This window comes from Callospermophilus lateralis, chromosome 3 (assembly GCF_048772815.1).
Source record: "Callospermophilus lateralis isolate mCalLat2 chromosome 3, mCalLat2.hap1, whole genome shotgun sequence".
NCBI classification, from domain to species: Eukaryota; Metazoa; Chordata; class Mammalia; order Rodentia; family Sciuridae; genus Callospermophilus; species Callospermophilus lateralis.
In genome coordinates this window covers 72,226,977-72,248,793 of record NC_135307.1, presented here as the reverse complement: position 1 = coordinate 72,248,793, position 21,817 = coordinate 72,226,977, and the positions used below count along the sequence as shown (strand labels likewise).

The following is a 21,817-nucleotide window of genomic DNA, read 5'->3' as shown; positions in this document are numbered from 1 at the left end:
ATGTGTATGTTTTTTAATGTAACAGGTTCATTAACTGGATTAAAAGATTAGAGTTTTTTTATCTAGAGAGGAAGAATGAAAATATTTTGTTTATTGAACCTATAATATGTGAAAGCACTGTTATACCCTAAACTTATAGGAAAAGCACATGTTAAAAATTGAGAAATAACTTCAAATGAGAAATTATTCCAAGATGCTTCTATCAAAATACCACACTCATGATACTCCTATTATTTGGATTTTTCCTGTTTGTAGTACCATACTTATTATAATTTGTTTTCTCCCCTTTCATAATGTTCCGGTAAACTGTTTCAGTAATTAGAAAGAACAGTACAGTGGGAATTGTGTTTTCAAGACAACATTAAAAATGAATCAAAAGTTGATTTTTAAGATGTTTTTATGACCAGAAAAAAAATTAGATTAATATATTACTGTATAATATTTGGAGATACAGAAAATACAGGTGAATTATTACTTATAGCTTACTTTTCAGAAACACTGTTAACAATTTTTGTTTCCTTCTAGTAATTTTTCCTATATAAGTATAGTTTCTGTCAGTCTTTGTTATTTAAATGCAAAAGTTCCTGTTTATAAAAACATTTTTAACATTATACATGAGCTGTAAAATATATCATGAAAGTTCTCCGTGATAACATTCCAAAGAGATTCAATGTGATCTTCTAGGTTTTGTAATGTGCCTCTCATTTTGTTGTTATTCTTGGATCATGCTGTACCTGTAGTTTGCAATTTGCTTTTATTCATTTATATATCTAATGTTTTCCTACCAGAATTAAGCACCAAAAAGAGGAAACATCTGACTTGTTTTATCCCTGACACCTACAATAAGGCCTAATACATAACAGGTTCTTAAAATTTGTTGAATAAATGAATGAACTGGAGCAGTGACTCCAAAAGTGTGGCTCCCAAACATTCAGCATCAGCCTCAACTGGGAACTTGTTCACACTGAAAATTTTTGGGCCCTTTTCCGACTTGTTTCCAAATCAGAAACTCAGGGGGTAAAGTTCAGTAATTGTGTTTTAACAAGCACTCCAAATGTTTCTGGTGCATGTTAAATGTTGAGAATCATTGAACTAGAGAAATGTGATTTGTGTGGTAGAGTTTTTCATGATTCTTATAAATTTTTTATTTAAATTTTGATCTGTCATTAAAACTTTTCTGTAAGTATGGTTAGGATATTGTTTGGTGTTCATTTCTTCTTTGTTTTAATAGCCTTTTAATCATATAAGATTCGATTACTAAATATTCATGGTAGAGTCTGATTATTTTTACTTTTTTTCCTGTGGCTCTCATTTACTGACAATCAGTACAGTGATAATTTTAGGATTGTTTTTATCATATATACATTACCTAGAATTTGAATTTGCTCATTTGTGTGATTGCTTTATTTGGGATGGTTACCCTATATATTTGGGAGGAAAGGATTTTGGAGGAAGGGAGAAAGGAGAATTAGAAAGGAACTATTTCGTAACTGAATTTGCTCATGATTATTGTTCAGATTAAGGACCTCTGGTTTTAAGCAGGCAGTAAAGTTTGATACCTTTTTAAAAAAATTTTAAATTTATTCTAATTTGATATACATGATAGCAGAACGCATTTGAATTTATACTACACATATAAAACACAATTTTTCATGTCTCTGTACACAAAGTAGAGTTACACCATTCGTGTCTTCATACATGTACTTAGGATAATGGTGTCCATCCACCATCTTTCCTACACTCATATCCCCTCCCTTGCTCTCTCTCCCCTTTGCCCTACCTAAAGTTCCTCCATTCTTTTCATGCTCCCCGCCCCAAAGTTTGATACCTTTTTAAGAAAATATTTGATAACAACCAGAATGACTTATGACTTATTGATAAATGCACTAAAGTTAGTTTTAAAGTTATAAAGTAATCATTATAGATTATAAATTTTCTATCGTTCATTCACTCGGCAAAGTTATTAAATGCCTATAATATACATTGACACTGGCCTACTTCTGGGGATTTAGTAATAAAAGGAAGACTCTGGCTCACAAGGAACTCTAGTTAATGAGAGGGACAATAAGCATAAATATAAGACAATGTAATAATCAGAGGTAACCATAGGATACTAAGAAAGGGCCTTTAAAGACATGGTGGTTACAGTGTTAACATGAATGTATTGTTTTAAACTGAAGCATGCAAATTATTGTGCAAAAATATTTTTCAGGTACTCCTGAAACAAGATAATACAACACAGTTGGTGCAAGATGATCAAGTAAAGGGTCCTTTAAGAGTACGTATGTTATACAGTTTAATATCGAAAATAATGAATTATAAACTCATACCATAACTTACCGAATTTAATTTTACAATCAACATTTTAAAAGAATGTTAAACAGAAAATAAAAATACAAATGAGATATTTGTGTGGTTAGTATAAATTATGATTTGCAATATTTGTATAGTTAGTATAAATTGTGATATTGCAATAATTGTATCTTTAAAAGAAGGTCAAGCATCTAACATCAGGGTAATTTAATATACATATAAATATGTTAAATTTTCGCCCATCTTGTGTTTTAAATTTTCAGACTGAATTTGTTTTTTTAAAATCGTTGCCGTGTCTGAGATGATGCCTGCTAAGTTAGATACCAGTGTTGTAAGCTTGAATCTTCTGTTGTTCTGATTTATCAAGTAAACTATGTTCATTTCATAATTCAATTTAATGAATACCTTTATTATGTGTTCCGTCCATTTCTGGCCATTTGTTTATGTAATAAATCTTTGTTATGTCAGAGTACCACTTCGGTTATTATCTGATATACAAAGGTCTGGAAGCTGAAAGAAGGTCAACTGGTCCATCCTTCTGTCTCCAGGTGAACCTTTATCTAAAAGGTCCCTTAAATACAAATGCTGAGTCCAATATTCAATATTTCTATGAAAGAAAATTGAGACTATTTTGGTTGTCTTGTATTTTTATGGTTCTTATTTAATTTTCTTGAAGGTAGTGTGATATAAAAAAGCTCTAAAGTAAGATTTAAGAGACTGGGTTCTCATTCTGGAATCTGCAAATTATTTTCTCTTTCTGAGCTATAATTTTCAATTTATAAAATAGGGATGATAATAGTTACCTTACTTAAGCCAAAGTGCTTTGGGGTCAAATAACATAATGAAGATAGGAGCACCATAAATGATAAAGATCTAAGCTACAGTAAGGAAGAATTATCATAAGTATTATTTTTCTTACCCAGATAATGTAGATGGTGGGTGTGATTTGATTTGTTTGTTTAAATTTGGTAAGGAAATTTGGGTTTTATATTTTAGGTTGGAGCTATTGTTGAAACCAGGACATCTGATGGATCCTTTCAGGAAGCTATTATCAGCAAGTTGACAGATGCTAGCTGGTATACTGTGGGTAAGTAGTTAAGTAATTTAATACATAGATTTGATTTGGAGGTTACATATACCTCTCTTTTGTGGATACACTGAAGCATTGTGTTGGCAGACAACCATGTATTTATTCTTTCCTGTCAATTTACTGGATATAGCTGGATTAAATTTTAATGATACCCTACTCTTAACAAAAATAGTCATTGCTTGGCCATTTGTTTTGTTTCATCCAAGAATATACTTTGTTTTAGATTACTTTGATATTTCTCTAAAAAAGTAAGAATATATGATTATTTTTCTTCCATAAGAAAAAAATCAGATCTTTTCGTTTGTTCTTTAATTGCAATTAAAATTTCATAGGTGCTATTCCTACCTGTTTTATAAGGGTAATCTAGATGTTACCATAGAATTTTCAAGCTAAAAATGTTCTGACAAGAGCAGAGTCAAGCCCAGATGTTTGTAGCTCCATTTTTTATGTTCAGTACAATATGGGTTCTCCTGTTGGCAGATTTCATGAAAGATTTAAACCAACTGCAGTGGATTTGAGGTTTTGAGGATCTAAAACCTCTCAAATTTAGTAAGTCTGGGGATAGCAATGCAAGAATCTTTCTTTTCATAAATATAGTAGGTGATTCTGGCGTGAGTAGTACATACTTAGAAAAACAGACTGCATATGAGCTCCTGGAATCCCAGCTACTGGAGAGGTTGAGATAAGAAAATTTTTTGAGTCCAGGAGTTCCAGTTTAATTTGGGCAACAGTGCAAGACCCCCATCTAAAAAAAATCAAAGGAAGATGATCATGTTGTTAATGTGAATGTATTCTTAACATTCCATATGTTGGCTTACACTGGTTGTAGAAAACTTTAGTGAGAAGCAACAAGTATCATATTATATGTAAATGAAAACCTTCAAGTAGTACTTAAATAGTTGCTATCAATATGCTGATGAGAATACCAATAGATAATGTTTCCATATCTTGCAGTAGTTTGTACTACACAGTCCTGTGAATTACATCTGATACTATGTTTTATACTGGATACCTGTAGCATTGTTGTTTTTATATTTATATTTTGATATAAGTGGTGTAATTATAATGTAATTACATTGTCAAAAGAAAGAAAATCATCTTTTAGGTTTACCTTTAGTGTACTTGATTCATTGCTTTGGATAAAAATCATTCATTTCCAGTTAATGCTCAGAGTTGTGAAGAACATATTTGGTTTAAAATTGTACTTCCTGTGTCTTGCTCTGTAGCTTTATTAGCAGCAACAGTTTGCTGTATGTAACTTCTTTTCCTAACCTTTTTTATTCTCTTTGGACCTATTGTAAGTTGTTGTTTCACAATGAAACCATTATTCTGAACTACATATTTTTATTAATCATTGTGGTGGCTATTGATAATTGTTAGAGATTTAAAACGTAAGCTTAAAGTTAACTCTTACAGATTTAATAGTTTTTTTATGTATTAAAGATGGCACTGGTCAAAATGACAGAAGTTGGTTTGTGCAGAATCATGTGAAATTATATATTGCATATTCAAATACTAATATTGCATCTTATGATACTTACTAACAAGGTTGCACTCAAATTACTTGTGAGGCTTTTCCGATTCAAATACTAAAATGCTTATGTTCTGCAGGTTTTCACATTCTGGGTTTCTGCATCCCAGAACAACCATTCGGTTATGAATTATGACCTCTGTACTCTATGTGAGTGGTATTTTAAGATTTCTGAATACAAATTGATACTGAGCATTCTCTATGGGGCTTTTCTGTGTTTGGTAATTACAGAAGAAATTATATCATTCTTGTTCTCAAACTACTTAGAACCTAAATTGCATATAATCAAAGTATCAAGCATTAGCATACATAAGAATCAGTTGGCACTTACAAAAAATGATTTGAGGACCTCAAATCTCTCAAATTTAGTATGTTCAGGGATGGCAATGCAAAAATCTTTCTTTTTCTAAGTACATTAGGTGACTCTGATGCAGGTAGTACACACTTAGAAAAACAGATGGCACATGGAGAAATAGAGATTTATTTTGGGAGAAAAATCCAAATTATTAAAGAGGACTGAGGATATAGCTTAATGGTAGAATGTTTGCCTCACATGCATAAGGCCCCAAGTTCAGTCCTCAACACTGCAAAAACAGAAGAACAAAAATAAAATATTAATGATTTTTGCATTTATGTGCATGAATCAGATTTTCTTCTATAAAAAGATTTTGAGAGGCACTATGAAGTTAAAGCACACTCATTATATTACCCTACTATGAGTAATGTTTATTGACGGAGGTGGACCAAAAGAATGGTCAGAGTACACATAATGAGTTTTTTTACTATTTGTTTTAAAACAGTGGCAAACTGAAATCTGTGCACTCTTATAAGTCATGAGCTTCCTATGTATTTCTTTTATTAAGCATATATTACCCATTATGTTTAATTGCTTGTTTCTGGAAGTTTTCTTCATTTCCCATTGTCAGCAAACTATTATATAGGTAGAATCAGAAAATTATACAAAGTATTGATATTCTTTATGATCTTTTTTTTTAAGAGAGAGAGAGAAAGGAGAGAATTTTCTAGTATTTATTTTTCAGTTTTCGGTGGACACAACATCTTTATTTTTATGCTGAAGATCGAACCCAGCGCCCCGTGCAAGCCAGGTGATCGAGTTACCTCTTGAGCCACATCCCCAGTCCCATTTGTGATCTTTTTTTATTTCATGAAATCCCTGAAGATGTGTTGCATTATTAGAAATGAAAAAAGAAGATAACACATTGCTGGCTTGAATGAAATAGGACTTTTGATCATTAATTATCTAAAATTATCATTAGGGTTGGGGTTGTGGCTCACTGGAAGAGTGCTTGCCTAGCATGTGTGAGGCCCTGGGTTCATTCCTCAGTACCACATAAAAATAAATAAATTAAATATAATGGGGAAAAATGATTAAGAAAATAAAATGAAATTATCATTAGTCAGTGACATTAATTCCTTGTTTAATGTAAGTATTTTTCTTCTGTTATAGCTGGTTAACCAGTTTAAAAGAGATTATGGATATAAAATGATTCAGTGTTTTTAAAATTTTAAATCTATTGCCACTTGGCCCCCCAATGTTGAACTATACATAGCCCCAGGTCATTTTTTTTTTTTTTTTTTTAGCATTAGACTATCATCTCTATCATAAAACAGTTGCTTCCTACCATATTCTATTGATTTGACAGTTCTAATCCTTCCACTAAATATAAGGAATCTGTGATATATGTGACTATTGTTACCTGTCTAGTCATTCAAAAGGTGTCAGAATTGATTTTAGAATTTATATCTCCAATTGAATATTGCAATTAGCTCCTCAAATATACAAACTCAGATATTTTGAATCTACCATTTTTTTTTCTTTTTGCTTTTTGTAGTACTAAAAATAACACATTGTACTTGTAAAATAAGGAAAATTTAAAGGAAGAAAATGTCAGCAATCTACATATTAAATGTATATATATATATATACATCCTATTTCAGGTTTAACACTAAACTTGATTCTATTGTTTAAATTAGTACAATATTTTTATAACAAGAAATACTTCTTAAGAATCAGATGTTTTTGGCCTGGTGTAGTGGTACATGATTATAATCCCAGTAACTTGGGAGGCTGAGGCTAGAAGATCACAAGTTCAAAGCCAGGCTCACCAATTTAGTGAGGTCCTAAGCAACTTAGTGAAACCCTATCTCAAAATTAAAAAATAAAAAAGTCTGGGGATATAGCTAAGTGGTTAAGTATACCTGGGTTCAATCCCCAGTAAAAACAACAATGACAACAACCAAAAAAATCAGATATTTTTGTGTCTTGTAGTTATTGTTTGAACATTTGTTATATCAGATTTCCTAGATGTTCTAATTGATAGAGTATTGATGAGAGGATGTTAAATTAAAATGCTGAATAGATTGTACTGCAGGCTCATAAGGCTTTTAATTTAGTCTTACATACCCTTTTATGACAATGTTTTTATAATCAAATCAATTACAAAAATGTTTTCAAAACCAGGTGATAAACACTAAGTACTAAGCATCAAAGAAATCTTTGGCTTTAACCCATTATTTAAATGATCATGTAAAAGACTTAGTATTCCCCCGATATTTTGTTAATGTAAATACATATGTATACATACGCTCATATATAAATTTCTTCAGTTTGTAGATTGCTTAAGTTTTTGAGGGACTTCTGTAGCTATCACACAACTCTTAGAGTAACGGTTCTTTGAGAACTATTGGAACTAAAGCAATCTTGAACAAAAAGAACAAAGCTTGAGGCATCACACTACTGATTTCAAAACTATGGCAATCAAAACAGCATGGTCCTGGTACAAAAACAGACATGGACCAATAGAACAGAATACAGAGCCCAGACAGAAATCCATGCATTTATAGTCAGTTGATTTTCAATGAAGGTGACAAAATGGGGAATGGAAAATCTTTTCAATAATGGTATTGAGAAAATTGGATATTTACATGAAGAAAAATGGAATTAGAGCATCAGCTTATACCATATACAAAAAAAACACACAACTGAAAATAGATTAATTTACACCTCAAATTATAAAATGACTAGAAGAAAATGTGGCTAGAAGTTCTATTACATTTACCTGGGCGATAAGTTGTTTTTTTTTTTGTTTTTTTTTTTAATGATTCCAAAAGCACACTGCTATGGTTTGGATGTGGCTTGTCCCCAAGGTTTCATGTGTGAAAGCTTGGTTTTAGTGTAGAAATATGATGTGGTCTGGAACCTTTAAGAGATGAGGCCTGGTTTGAAGTGTTCAGGGCATTGGGAGAGTGCTTTCCTTGAAAGGAATTGAGTTACTAAGAGCAAAGTGGCCTTTAAATCTCCTCTGGCTTCCTGTCTCACTGTGATCTGTCTTACCCATGTACTTGCCATCATGCCATCTGCCATTAGGCCCTCATCATAGGTTGAACTTATTGGGCTGCTTGGTCTTAGATTTTCAGCCTCCAAAACTGTGAGCTGAATAAACCTCAGCTTCAGGTATTTTGTTTTAGTAAGGAAAATGGATTAATACAATCAACAAAAGCAAGGATAGATACATGGATTACACCAGAATAAAAGTTTCTGCACAGCCAAGAAATCATTCAACAGTAAAGAGACAACCTGTGCAATGGGAGAAAATATTTACAAATATAAGGAGTTAGTATCTAAAATACATAAGGAACTCAATAGTAAGAAAACAGCCCAATTTAAAAATGGCAAAGGACCTTCTGTGTTCCAGATAAGTTTCCCCAAAGGCCCATGTTAAAAGCTTTAGTGTAGAAAGTTTTAGTGTAGAAATATGGTCGCTAGCCTGTGGCATGATTGGGAAGTGGTGGAACCTGTAAGATGTCTGGTCATTGGGGTTGTGCCCATGAGACCCCAGCCCCTTCCTCTTCCTCTCACTTTTGGTGAATGGTTTTGCTATGCACTGCTGCCATGATGTGCTACCTCGCCACAAACCCCAAAACACCTACCAATCTTGAACGGAAACCTCCAAAACTATAAGCCTTTTAAAATAAGCCTTTTCAAATAAGCTTTTCTCTAAGTTGATGATTTCAGGTATTTGTTACAGTAACTGGAAGCTAACACAGGACATAGATATTTTTTCAAAAGAAGACATACAAATGGTCAATAGACACCATCATGCACTACATAGTGACATTTTGTTCAGTGACTGACCACATATATGACAGTGGTACCACAAGATGATAATTGAGCTGAACAATTCCCATCACCTAGTGACTTCATGAACTTTGCAATGCAACAGTTTACTCACACACACGCTTGTGATGCTAGTGTAAATAAACCTGTGCTGCCAGTTGTATACAAGTATAGCACATACAATTGTGTATGGCACATAGTATTGATAAATGACAATATTACCAGTTTATGTATTTACTATACTATTTATCATTATTTTAGAGTTACTCTTTCTACTTAAGAAAAAAAAGTTAACTGTAAAGCAGCCACAGGCTGGTCCTTCAGGAGGTATTCCAGAAGAAGGCCTTGTTATCACAGGGAATGACAGTTCCATGGGTGTAACTGACCCTGAAGACCTTGCGGTATGACGGTATGACAGTGCAGAAGTGGAAGACGGTGATGTTGATGCCCCTGACCTTGTGTAGACTTAAGCAAATATGTGTTTATGTCTTAGTTTTTAACAAAGTTTAAAAAGTTAAAAAAAAAAAGAAAAAAATTAAAAACAGACAAGGCTTATGAGGATATAAAGGAAGAAAGTATTTTTGTGTCGCTGTACAATGGATTTGTGTTTTAAAACGGGTGTTGTTATGTGAATCAAAGAGTTTAAAAAGTGAACTTTATAAACTAAAAGTTACAGTAAGCTAAGATTAATTTATTATTGAAAAAAAATCTTACATACGGTTTAGTGGAGCCTAAATGTTCAATGTTTATAATATTTACATAGTGTATGGTTTTACTCTAGGCCTTTACATCCACTCACCACTCCATCATTGACTTACCCAAAGCAATTCTGGTCCCCAAATTCCATTGATGGTCAGTGCCCTATACAGGTGAATCTCATCTTTGTTGTTTTCCTTTAAGTAGATTTTCGATTTACATCAAGTGTTGTAATAACAGAGATACTATTTTTTTACTTTTTATGCAATATTTTCACTGTACCCTATGTTTAGATATTTTAAGTACACAGGTACTTATTCTTGTGTTACTCTTGCCTACGGTATTCAGTACTGTAACATGCTGTACAAGTTTGTAGCCCAGGAGCAATACAGTGTATTATACAGCCTACTTATATAATAGACTTTACCATCTAGGTTTGTGTAGGCACCCTCTGTGATGTTCTCACAATGATGAAATCACATGATATTATAGTTTGGATCTGGTGTGTGTCCTAAAGGCTCATGTGTTGAAGGCTTGGTCCCTAGTACAGAGATGAGGATTTGGGGAAGTGATTAGATTTTGAGGGCTCGTTGACCATTGAAGGATTCATACCTTAGTGGACTATTGGGAGGTGGTGGAAACTGGAGGAGGAGGAATCTAGTTGGATGGTATGGTTCCTTGGGGGCATACTCTTAGGGCCTATACCTGACCCTTTCCTTTCTTTCTGCTTCTCAGCTGCTATTATATGAGCAGCTTACCTCTGCCACACCCTTCCACCAGGATGTTTCTGCCTTGGAGCCAGCTGACAAAGGACTGAAACCATAAGTCAAAATAAACCTTTCCTCTTCTAAGGTGTTTTTCTCAGATTATTTTGTCAAGTTGACAAAAAGCTGACTAACACCACTGACAACACATCCAAGCACATATTCAGACTCTTGTTAATGGATGCATGACTGTAGATGAAAGAACGTTCAACATATTAATCATCAGGAAAATGTAAATTAAAATCGCCATGAGGAATCACTTAACACTTGTTGGAATGGCTGTTATCAGAAGGACAAAGGATAAGAAGTACCAACAGGGATATGGAGAAAAGAAAATGTTTGCAACCCTTTTCATGGGAATGTAAATAGGATGGCCAATGTAGGTTCCTCAAAAAATTAAAATAGAACTTCTATATTATCCAGCAATTCCACTGGTGTTTATCATACATCCAAAGAAAAATGAAACTAGAATGTCTAAAAGCTATTTGCACTCCCCTATTCATTGTAGCATTGTTTCTAATCGTCAATATAAGGAACCAATCTGAGACTTTATCAACAGATGAATGAATAAATAAAATGTGCTATATATTCATAATGGAATACCATGCAACCTTGAAAAAGAAGGAAATCCAGTCACTTTTGACAACATGAATGAATCTGGAGGACATGCTAAGTGAAATAAGCCAGACACAGAAAGAAAAAATGCCATATGAACTTTGTTACAGGATCAGTCTAAAAAAGTCAAACTCAGAAAAGAGTAGAATGGTAATTATGGGGTCTGTGGTGGGTTGCAGGGGATGAGAGATTGGTGAGATGTTAGTCAGTACAAAATTTGTTAAGTAAGTTAAAGAAATCTATTGTGTGCAAGAGTAGATTCTAAGTGTTCTCACCACAAAAAAATAAATATATGTGATGTAATTCATATGTTAGCTTGATTAGCCATTCCAATGTATACGTACTGTATTTCGTAACATTATGTTGTATAGTGTAAATATATACTATTTTTATTTGTCAAGTAAAAGTAAATTTCTTAAAAACTATTAGTTCTACCTAGTATATATATATACATATATTTTAATTTTAAAGCTTTTACCCCAGCATGTGAAATATTCTGTTAATCCTAATTGCTGTCCAAAAACATAACAACAATGATACTTATTTTTGTGAAGTCAGAATTCTTGACTTCCTCCCCTTTTTTTGTAGCCCAGGAGCAACAGAATATATTATATAGCGTAGGTGTGTAGTAGGCTATATCATCTAGGTTTGTGTAGGTTTATTTTATGCTTTCTTTTACCGGCTTATTATGACTTTTGATTCTTCCTTAACTAAATTAATTATAGTTCATTGGTTAACTTTCTGAACCTCAGTTTCTTTATCTATAAAAGAAGAATAGTGATTCCCAACTTGCAGAGACTTGTGTGGATTACAATATGGTAGAAACTTAATTAGCAGTAGCTAATTACATCTTTGGAAAGATATAACTTTATTTACTATTATTATTTTACTGTCCTACATTATCATTGTTATGATAACAGGTAGGCAGATATTTTTTGTATTTAGTAATTGTACCCCTGTTGTTTTTTCTCTTTCCATATTTTTATTGGTACATTGTAGTTTTACATAATCATGGGATTTCTTGTTATAAATTCATACATGCACACACAGTATAACAATATAATCTGGTCAGTATCACTCCGTACACAACCCTAATTGTTTTCTGATTGTGAATTCTAACAGATTAGGCTTAAGGTTTGTATATTTTGTCTTTTTAATATGATTAGTGTTGTCATGAGAATATCATCTTTTTTGTTTTCCTTTAAGTAGATTTTCGTATTTACATCAAGTGTTATAATAACAGTGAGACCACTTTTGACTTACATCCATGTTCTTTGCTGTTCAAATGCCATTTTGGTGGACATCAAACATAAAGATTATTAAATCCTTAGAGTTAAACTTTTTTTCTCTTGGCATGTCGTACCATAAAGATGAACTAAATCTTACTTTAGACAACGGCAGTCATTTCGCTCTTATCAAAACCCTGAAGTCACTTTTCCATGCTGCTGTTGTTCTTTTGGATGGTGCACTCATCGCGGAAGCCAAGAGAGGGACTTCTTTCAGAAGGGGCTTCTTTGAGGTTTTGGTAGTCAGGGATGTCAAGATTAATAACTCCACTATGTGGTTGGATTTTCATGAGTTTCAGAAAATCTTTAAAAGTTACATTACTTAACAAATGTACAAAGTACTTCAGTATATACATTTGTGTAGTTTTGTGAATTAAAAAAAAAAACTATTTCTCTTTGTTTACTTGAAGTAGGAAAGGTTCATTTATAAAACTGTGAAGTAATCATACCACAACCCTCTTTTGAACAGAAACTAAGGGAAATAAATTGTAGAAATTTGTCATCAGAATGTTTTGATTTAGGGCTGCCATTGACAAATGAAAGAACCCTGTGAAAAGACTTTGCTATGTAAATATGATATTATCGATCACCTTATTCTCATTTTCTCTCCTCATACCTGCACTTAAATATGTATATGCACAGTATCATTATCTTTACCATTGTAGGCATAAAGGAAAATTGAAACCTTTAAGGTTTTATTCTTTATAAAACTTTACACTACGGGCATTAATATTAAGATGAAGAATTATTTTAAGTTTAATGATCTCATTTGAATTTTGAAAGAATTGTGGTTTATTATACTTGTTAACATATACATCATGATTTTTGATGTACATATTTTGGACATTATTAATCAAGAGCAGATTGGTGATGTAATTGATGGAGGATGTTGTGTTTTATTCTGTCATTGTATGTGCAGGTAGTCATCAATTTTGGGATCATGGACAGCACATAGTACAGCTGCTTTTTTGTGGTTCTTTGAATATATGCTTCAGGACCTTTTATTGTCTCCTGCATATAAGAGAATATAAACTAGATATCTTTAGTCTCAGAAAGAGAACTGATTGAAATAGATAAGTACACAAGTGCTTTTATTTAACTTTTCTTTTAAAAACTTTTTAAAAATAAGTTTATGATTTGAAGGCAGAGTGCTTACTAATGAAACATCCTTTTTTAAAAAAATTCAGGATTTTCATTCTGATATTAATATAACTAATTCTTAAGTTATTAAGTCAAGGTGTTGTAGAGTTTTCCTTTGTTAATATTAACTTACTCTGTTAAAATGGAAAAGAATCTAGAATTAAGAAAATTAGGATTAGATCTTAATGATAATTTTGTATATATATGCTTTCCTGTGAATATGTTCTTTTTATAAGATATACAATCACCATTGTATGAATATGCATTTTAAGTATCTGAGGTGAGGATTCTGTCTTCTTATATTTTATTTCTTCATAATACTAGATGATTAGATGTCTTCTGAAAGCATTTTCTTTTTAATAAGCTTAATGTTATGATAAAATCAGTACATTCTGCAAAATTAAACCTATTAATATTATCAAAACTATAGTTAGTTTTATGGGGAGTATTAATGAGAAATTGTTAAACTACCTTCATTTCTTGAACTATTTAAACATAATTAATTAAGTAGTATGATTGTGTTAAATAGGTAGTAAAAGTAAAAGCTTTCACTGAGTGGTCATAACTTCTTTTAATTTCTTTTTTAAAAAAACAACTTTGTATCTTTCTGAAATTCCTTATTTCAGTCTTTATTTGTGACTCACTTATAAGTGTCTTTCTAGCAGAGGAAAAGCTTGATCCTTAGGACTTTCAAATTTGGCAACCAGTATTTCCATATCATGCAATTAAGTAGAAGAAGTGGCATTAGCCAATAGCATTACTGAGGTCAAACAGCTTCAAGAAGTCAGGGGTACTCCATTGATAACTTTTGCAAAAGAACTCGTACTATTTCTTTTAAACCTTTTTTTTTTTTTTTTTTTTTTTTTTTTTTGCTTATTCTTCTAAAAGGGAAGAAAGTTTAATGTTCATTCTTTGCCGGGTTTGCTAATGTTAAGAAGGTAGTTCTATAGTGATAGAAATTAAAAAAGCAAATGGAAATAAGTAGTTGGGGCAGCCATTAACCTTAGTCTCTTTGGTACATACAGTGTAAAAAAATGTGGTATGTTCATTTTAAAGGGTTCTGAAAAATTGCTAACAAATATTAAGCTCTAAATAAATAGCAATAATACAAGTCTTTGCACTGACATTCTTATTTGTGTTCATAAATTCTGTGATACCTTTTGCTTATCCCGTAGTGTTTGATGACGGTGATGAGAGAACATTGAGACGTACATCACTTTGTTTGAAAGGAGAGAGACATTTTGCAGAGAGTGAGGTAGGGTGACAGGGATGGACTTTTGGGGTTTAACAACAGCTATTGGTCTAGAGGTAAAATGTGAATTTAATTCATCTATTTCTTATCCAGACACTTGACCAGCTTCCATTAACAAATCCAGAGCATTTTGGAACTCCAGTAATTGCAAAGAAAACCAATAGAGGAAGAAGGTCCTCACTTCCAGTGTAAGTTTTTCATATTTGGGTATCTTAGTTATAGTTAGTACCACATTAAACAGGTTATTTTCCCAGTATGGCTACATTTGATTGGGTAACCTGGATAACCTTTTTTCAACATCTTGTGTCCTTATGTTAGACATTTTGTTTTAAGTAGACCTTATCCTTAATTATTCTCATTACTTTGCCCTCAGATTATCATAACTCCATTTTCAGAAAGGCTACATTTGTTTTAAATTACTTTGCCCAAATCCTTAATCTTAATGATGAGTTCCCTTTTGTAATGCAGTATATGTATTTCTTTTACCTTTTTATTTTCAAAATTTTTCACACTTAAAAATCGAAAGAATAATACAATGAAAACTGGGCATGATGGCTCACTTCTGTCATTTCAGCTATTCAAGAGGCTAAGACAGGAAGATGAGGCCAGGCTGGCAACTTAGTGAAACTTTGTCTCAAAGTAAAATTTTTTAAAAAGGACTGGGATGCTGGGTGCAATGATGCAGCACTGTAATCCCAGCCGCTCAGGAAACTGAGGTAGAAGGATTGCAAGTTCAAAGCCAGTCTCAGCGACTTAGCAAAGCCCTAATAACTTAGGAAGACCCTGTCTCTAAATAAAATATAAAAGGGGTTGGAGATGTGGCTCAAGCGGTAGTGCGCTCGCCTGGCATGCGTGTGGCCCGGGTTCGATCCTCAGCACCACGTACAAACAAAGATGTTGTGTCTGCCGAAAACTAAAAAATAAAATATTAAAAATATTTATCTAAATAAATAAATAAATAAATAAAATATAAAAAAGGACTGGGGATGTGGCTCACTGGTTAAGCATCCCTGCGTTCAGTCCCTGATTCTAAAAAAAAAAAGCAGGGGCTAAGGATGTAACTCACTGGGATTACTTGCCTATCACATGCAAGGGTTCAATTCCCAGTCCTGCCAAAAAAAAAAAAGTAATAATAGTAGTAATGCAGTGAACTTTCATATACTTTTCTTTGGTTTCACCAATTTTTAATGTTTTTGGGGGCACATTTTGCTTTGTATTCCTCTCTTTTCACATATGTTGTTATACTTAATTCTGCCCATTGTCCTAATAGTAGTTTTTATGACATCCCTTCCCTTTTCCCTCTGATTCTGGGATATAATCCAAAATCATACACTGTATTTTTTTGGGAAGTACTGGGGATTGAACTGAAGGCTTCATTCATGCTTAGCAAGCACTCTACCACTGAACTCAAGACCTTTTTTTTTTAATATTTTTTTAAATTTGTAGATGGACATGATATGTTTATTTAATTTATTTATTTTTATGTGGTGCTTGATTGAACCTAGGGCTTCACACATATGAGGCAAGCATTCTACCACTGAGCCACAGCCCCAGTTCCAGACCTTTTTTTTTTTTTTTTTTTTAAGTTTCGAGATAAGTTCTCACTAAATTGCTTAGGCTGGCCTCAAACTTGAAATCTTCCTTCTTCAGCCTCCTGAGTACCTGGTTTTATACACAGGTGTCATCAATCTGTCTATATGGTTCTTAAGTGCCCTTTAATCTGGAAAAGTCCTTTGACCTTTTTTGTTTTATATAACCCTGACATTTTTGAAGAATATAGGCAAGTTTTTAATAGACTGTTAATCAATATGGGTTTGCACAATAGTTTTTTCATCATATATTCAGGTTGTATATACTATGTAAATGATACTGAGTTTTTTTCAGTGCTGGTGCATTTATAAGTATATGTTATCAGTTTTTCCCATAATTGGTGATATTAACTTTGATCACCTACTTAAGGTGCTGTCTACCAAATTTCTCAACTTTGAAATTAATCATAGTTTACCATTTTCTCCTTTGTAACTCATGAATCTGTGTGATGATACTTTAAAATTATTTAAATACTGTGTTCTTTTTTTTTAATACTTATTTTTTAGTTGGACACAATATCTTTATTTATTTTTATGTGGTGCTGAGGATCGAACCCACGTCCTCACTCATGCTTGGCAAGCATTCTACCACTGAGCCACAACCCCAGCCCTACTGTGTTCTTTATCAAACTTTCAGTGGTCTTTGTCATTCGATAATTTTTGCCTACAACTATAATACCAAAATGGTGATTTTTAAAAAAATTTTTGTGTGTTTGCTACATTTCTTAGCTATCATGTAACTACAGTAAAAATCTTTTCCTTATCACTATGGACTCATGAATTTTAATTTTACTTAATGGATTATGATTCACTGTTTAAAAATTAATTTTGATGCTCAAGCTGTCCCAGTTTTAGCCAGCAGGAGCCTCTCCAGGAAGGAGCCTTTCTGTGCCCTTTCAACATATCCTCACCATTTCTTGAGCATTTTGTCACTTTCTGGCATGACAAAGTATCTTAGCCTCATGTTATTTTTTTTCCTGTCTCAACTCTGGAATTGGCCATTTCTCCAGGGACCCTTGTATCTTTTAGTGGAAAATAGTAGTTAGAAACCAAGACTCAAGTATAAGACCCACTTATTGCTGCTGGGAGAGGGTGGGGAGGTTTTATAGTGAAGATTTTAAAAGGCAAAGTCAGTAATGCTTAAGTTGAAAACCAGAAAGTAATAAAAGATATTTGGGGTCCCTAAGTGGAGGTATCCATTCCACTACTTCCTAGATATGTTAGTTTGGAGAGATTATTTCACCTCTGTGAAATTAAGTACATTTACATATATTTACTCTATAGTGTTTACAAAACTTGCAAGATACTATTCTTGGTTCACAACGGAGAAAAATGGAAATGATAATACATTGGCTAGTTTGGAGGAAGTTAGATAATATATATAAATTTTCCATGTATAATAAGAACTTGGTGTATTACATGTATTCAATAAATCATTAATATATAAATATTTTATTCTTAGGTTAGTCTCTTAGACTTTTACTGAAATCTTGCTCACACTTATTTTATCTATGCTTTTAAAAAGTTGAGTCATCTGGTTTCTCAAAAGTGCAGGGGATTTGGAGAAGCAAATAGAGGTGTTAGAAGAAGATAAAAAAGATTGATCAATACAGACAATAAAGAAAGCAATGTGGAGTTTGACATCTATGAAGAGGAAAAGAAGGAATGAAACCATAACAGGATAAGGAACTGAATGAATTTGAACCACTTAATAAGAATTAATAGTTTTATATACCTTTAGTAAACTCCAGCCATATCAATGTAATGCAGGATGTTTTTAAGATATCAAATTATTCAATAACTCAAATGGGAATACATATACATTTTTATTAAAAAAGAGATTAAAGGCTTACAATTAATACATACTGATTACACTTTAGGATAAACTTTTGTTATCCAGATAAGTTACATAGATAAACTTTCATCTCTGTTTTCCTGAGATATTTTCATAGATTGTTAGAAAACTAAAATTTATTATCTTACCTCTGGCATTAAAAAACAGAAATGCAGTCTTCAAAAATGTAAGTACTTAATGGTGGTGTAGTTAGCCTTTTCTGTCCCAGATGGTGGCTTCTATGAGGACCTAGTTGATACAGTGAAGGGGGCTCAGTTACCATAGACAGCTCAGGGATGACTTGTGTGTGGCTAAGAAAGTATCCATCTCCTCAGTTCCAATAGGAATAGAGAGTCTACTACAGTATGTGCTGAATTCAACATACTAAATTCACACCACTTTGATTGTGTTGAATAATGATTTATGTTAGCATAATGATCAGGTTATTCTAACTTGTAGTACTGAAGATGAAAAGGAAGAAGAAAGTAGTGAAGAGGAAGATGAAGATAAGCAACGTCTCAATGACGAATTATTAGGAAAAGTTGTTTGTGTGGTATCTACAGTTGAGAGGACTGAATGGTATCCTGCTTTGGTAAGTAAGGTTTCTTTGCACAGTTTATCAACCATATAAATATTTATTTAGAATAGATTTTTTAAAAAGCTTTGGAAATATTGTGAAAGCATTACACAAATTTAATTTGATGCAGATTTAAAAACTGAGCGGTCAGCCAGGTCTACAAAAATCGTATTTCACTGTTGTCCTTTATTATTCCCTTTTTTTCATTCTCATTTACTGGAACCTTTCAGTTCTTACCTCAAAATATGGCCAGTGGCCTCTCTATCCTTTTTTGTACCTTCAGGTTCCTTTAGCTTGATTCCTGAATTCTTTTTTTACTAAATTCAGACTACTTTTCTACTTTTAAAGTTAGTTACAATCTTTTTTAAATAGTGATTTAACCATGATAATCCTATTCTCAAAAATAAATCTTCAGTCAGGTACAGTGGCACAAGACATCAGGAAGATGGCTTGAGCCTTGGAGTTGAAGACCAGCCTGGGCAACAAAGTGAGACCCTTGTCTCAACAATAAATAAATAAATAATCAGTTTTCACTGAATCCGCCTTATTATCAATTTTACATTCTTTAAGTGGATGTTTGAGACCTTCCTTAGATATTCAGTTGTTTTCTAAACACCCCATCCCACCCCGGTTAACTAACATACCTGATTCCTGTGAGCTCTTACCCCACCTTAATTAGCAGAGACAAGAGTATTATTTAATGAGATGAGTCAAAAGTCTTTGTCTTGCCCTTTGCGGAGGTACATGCTTGTAATCCGAGTGACTGGGGAGACTGAGGCAGGAGGCTCAGGAGTTCAGATTTAGCCTCAGCAACTCAGTGAGTCCCTAAGTAACTCAGCGAGACCCTATCTCTAATATAAGAAAGGGTTGGGGATGTGGCTTTAAGCGTCCCTGGGTTCAATTCCTGGTACAAAAAAAAAAAAAAAGAATTTGTCTCACTGGGACTCCATTTCGGTTAGCTATTAAATGAGAATAGGGGAATAATAGAAAACATGACTGAAAAGGTAAATTGTATCTGGTACAGAAGGATCCTTAAAAGACTAAGTAAGGTTTCTTTGTACAGTTTATCAACCTGTAAGAATTTGGATTTAATTCTGCAGAGAATTTTGCAAAAGAGTGGTATCTTTTGAGCTGCATGTTTAGGAATGTTGATAAAGCAGTGGTGTGTTTGGAACCATTGTTGTTGCAAAGCCAGGAGGTGGCAAGAATCCATTTGAATGCCATTAGAATGGTTCACATGTAAAATCATGAGGCCTTCAGTTATGCCTATTCATCCTTTAAGACTTAAACTTTAAGTCTTAATGCCACACCTCTTCCTTGCCACCTTGGGTTAACTCTTCCTTCTAGGTATTTGCATACTATCTTGTGCCTTGTGGTATCACTATACTTATCCCCATTTTGTTCTTTTTGTATGTCTTCTTTTGTTGGTTCTTAGTTATACTTTTAGATCTTTAGGGTAGGTACAACTATATTACTAGTCTTAAGAATTACCAGTACCTACCAAAGAAACATTTTCTTCCATTTGTTGTTAAGACAAGATGTGACTGCCAAGAATATTTAATAATCTGGATATATACTTATGTGCAATAAAATAGTCATGAACTGTATGGGTTATTTAAGTTTAAATGTAGCTTAGTTAAAGTTAAATAAAATTGGGGACTGTGAGTACGTAGAGTTTAGTGGTAGAGCACTTACCTAGTATATACAAGGCCCTAAATGTGATCCCCAGCACAGCATGAAAAAGATTGAAAATTCAATGCTCAGTCCTGTGTAACTCAATGCTACTGTATTGGACAGTGCATAAAAAGTCTACATATAGTGCTAGATTGTAGAAGAGAGGATAGTATTGGGGAACTCATGAACAGGTGTATTTCAGTAATTTATTACGAGTCTTTTTTTTTTTTTTTTTTTTTTTGGACTGGGATTTGAACCCAGAGGCACTTAACCACTGAACTCTATATCCCAGACCTTTATTTTTTATTTTGAGACAGGGTCTCTCTAAGTTGCTTAGGCCCTCGATAAGTTGCTGAGGCTGGCCATGAGCTTGCAGTCCTCCTACCTAAGCCTCCCAAGTCACTAGGATTAAAGGTGTTCACCACTGCACCTGGCTTTTTTCTCTTTTTGTGAGATGGGATCTTGCTTTGTGGCCCTGGGACTCCTGGGCTGGAGTGATTCTCCTACCTCCACTTACTGATCAACTAGGACTATCATCGTGTGCCACCACACCCAGTTTAATTTTTTTTAAATATAAATTCTATAAAGTATTCAGAAATTATTTGCTAATAAGCATTAAGACATTTGTTATTTTTAAAAGTTAAAAAGTTTTATTTAGGGCTGGCGATGTGGCTCAAGTAGTAGCACGCTTGCCTGGCAGGCATGAGGCATTGGGTTTGATCCTCAGTACCATATAAAAATAAAATAAAGATACTGTGTCCACCTAAAACTAAAAAATAAATTTAAAAAAAAGTGTTTTGTTTAGATCTTTTTTTTTCTTTTTTTTTTTTATTTTTTGGTGGTACTGGGATTTGAACCCAGTGCCTCATGCATGTAAGGCAAGCACTTCACCAACTGAGCTATATCCCCAGTCTTCTTTTGTTTAGATTTTTTAAAAATTGTTTTGATTATTAAAAATTATACATGCCAGGCTGGGCATGTGGCTCAAGCTGTGACGCGCTCGCCTGGCATGCGCGAGGCGCTAGGTTCGATCCTCAGCACCACATACAAATGAAATAAAGATGTTGTGTCCACTGAAAACTAAAAAATAAATATTAAAAAAATTCTCTCTCTCTCTCTCTCTCTCTCTCTCTCTCTCTCTCTTTAAAAAAAAAAAAAATTATACATGCCCTGGTAAGAAAAGGTTCTTAGGTGTTTCTTGTCTCATTTCTAACAAAAGCCATATTTTAAAATAGATGCTGATTGAAGTATGTTTTTAAAAATTATAATGTGTCCATATTTTCTTTTCCTTTTCCCTTTTTGAGATACTGGGGATTG

At 33.1% G+C, this 21,817-nt stretch overlaps 1 protein-coding gene across 3 annotated transcripts in view; it reads left to right on the top strand.

Moving 5' to 3' along the window:
- Arid4a (AT-rich interaction domain 4A) overlaps positions 1–21,817 on the top strand; it is a 71,546-nt gene that overhangs the window by 3,415 nt on the left and 46,314 nt on the right. For all 3 annotated transcript variants that reach the window (XM_076850435.2, XM_076850433.2, XM_076850436.2), the window contains exons 4-8: positions 2,213–2,278; positions 3,310–3,400; positions 14,750–14,829; positions 14,920–15,014; positions 18,709–18,841. In XM_076850435.2, the coding sequence (XP_076706550.1) occupies positions 2,213–2,278; positions 3,310–3,400; positions 14,750–14,829; positions 14,920–15,014; positions 18,709–18,841 (465 nt within the window). The remainder of the gene's footprint in view (positions 1–2,212; positions 2,279–3,309; positions 3,401–14,749; positions 14,830–14,919; positions 15,015–18,708; positions 18,842–21,817) is intronic.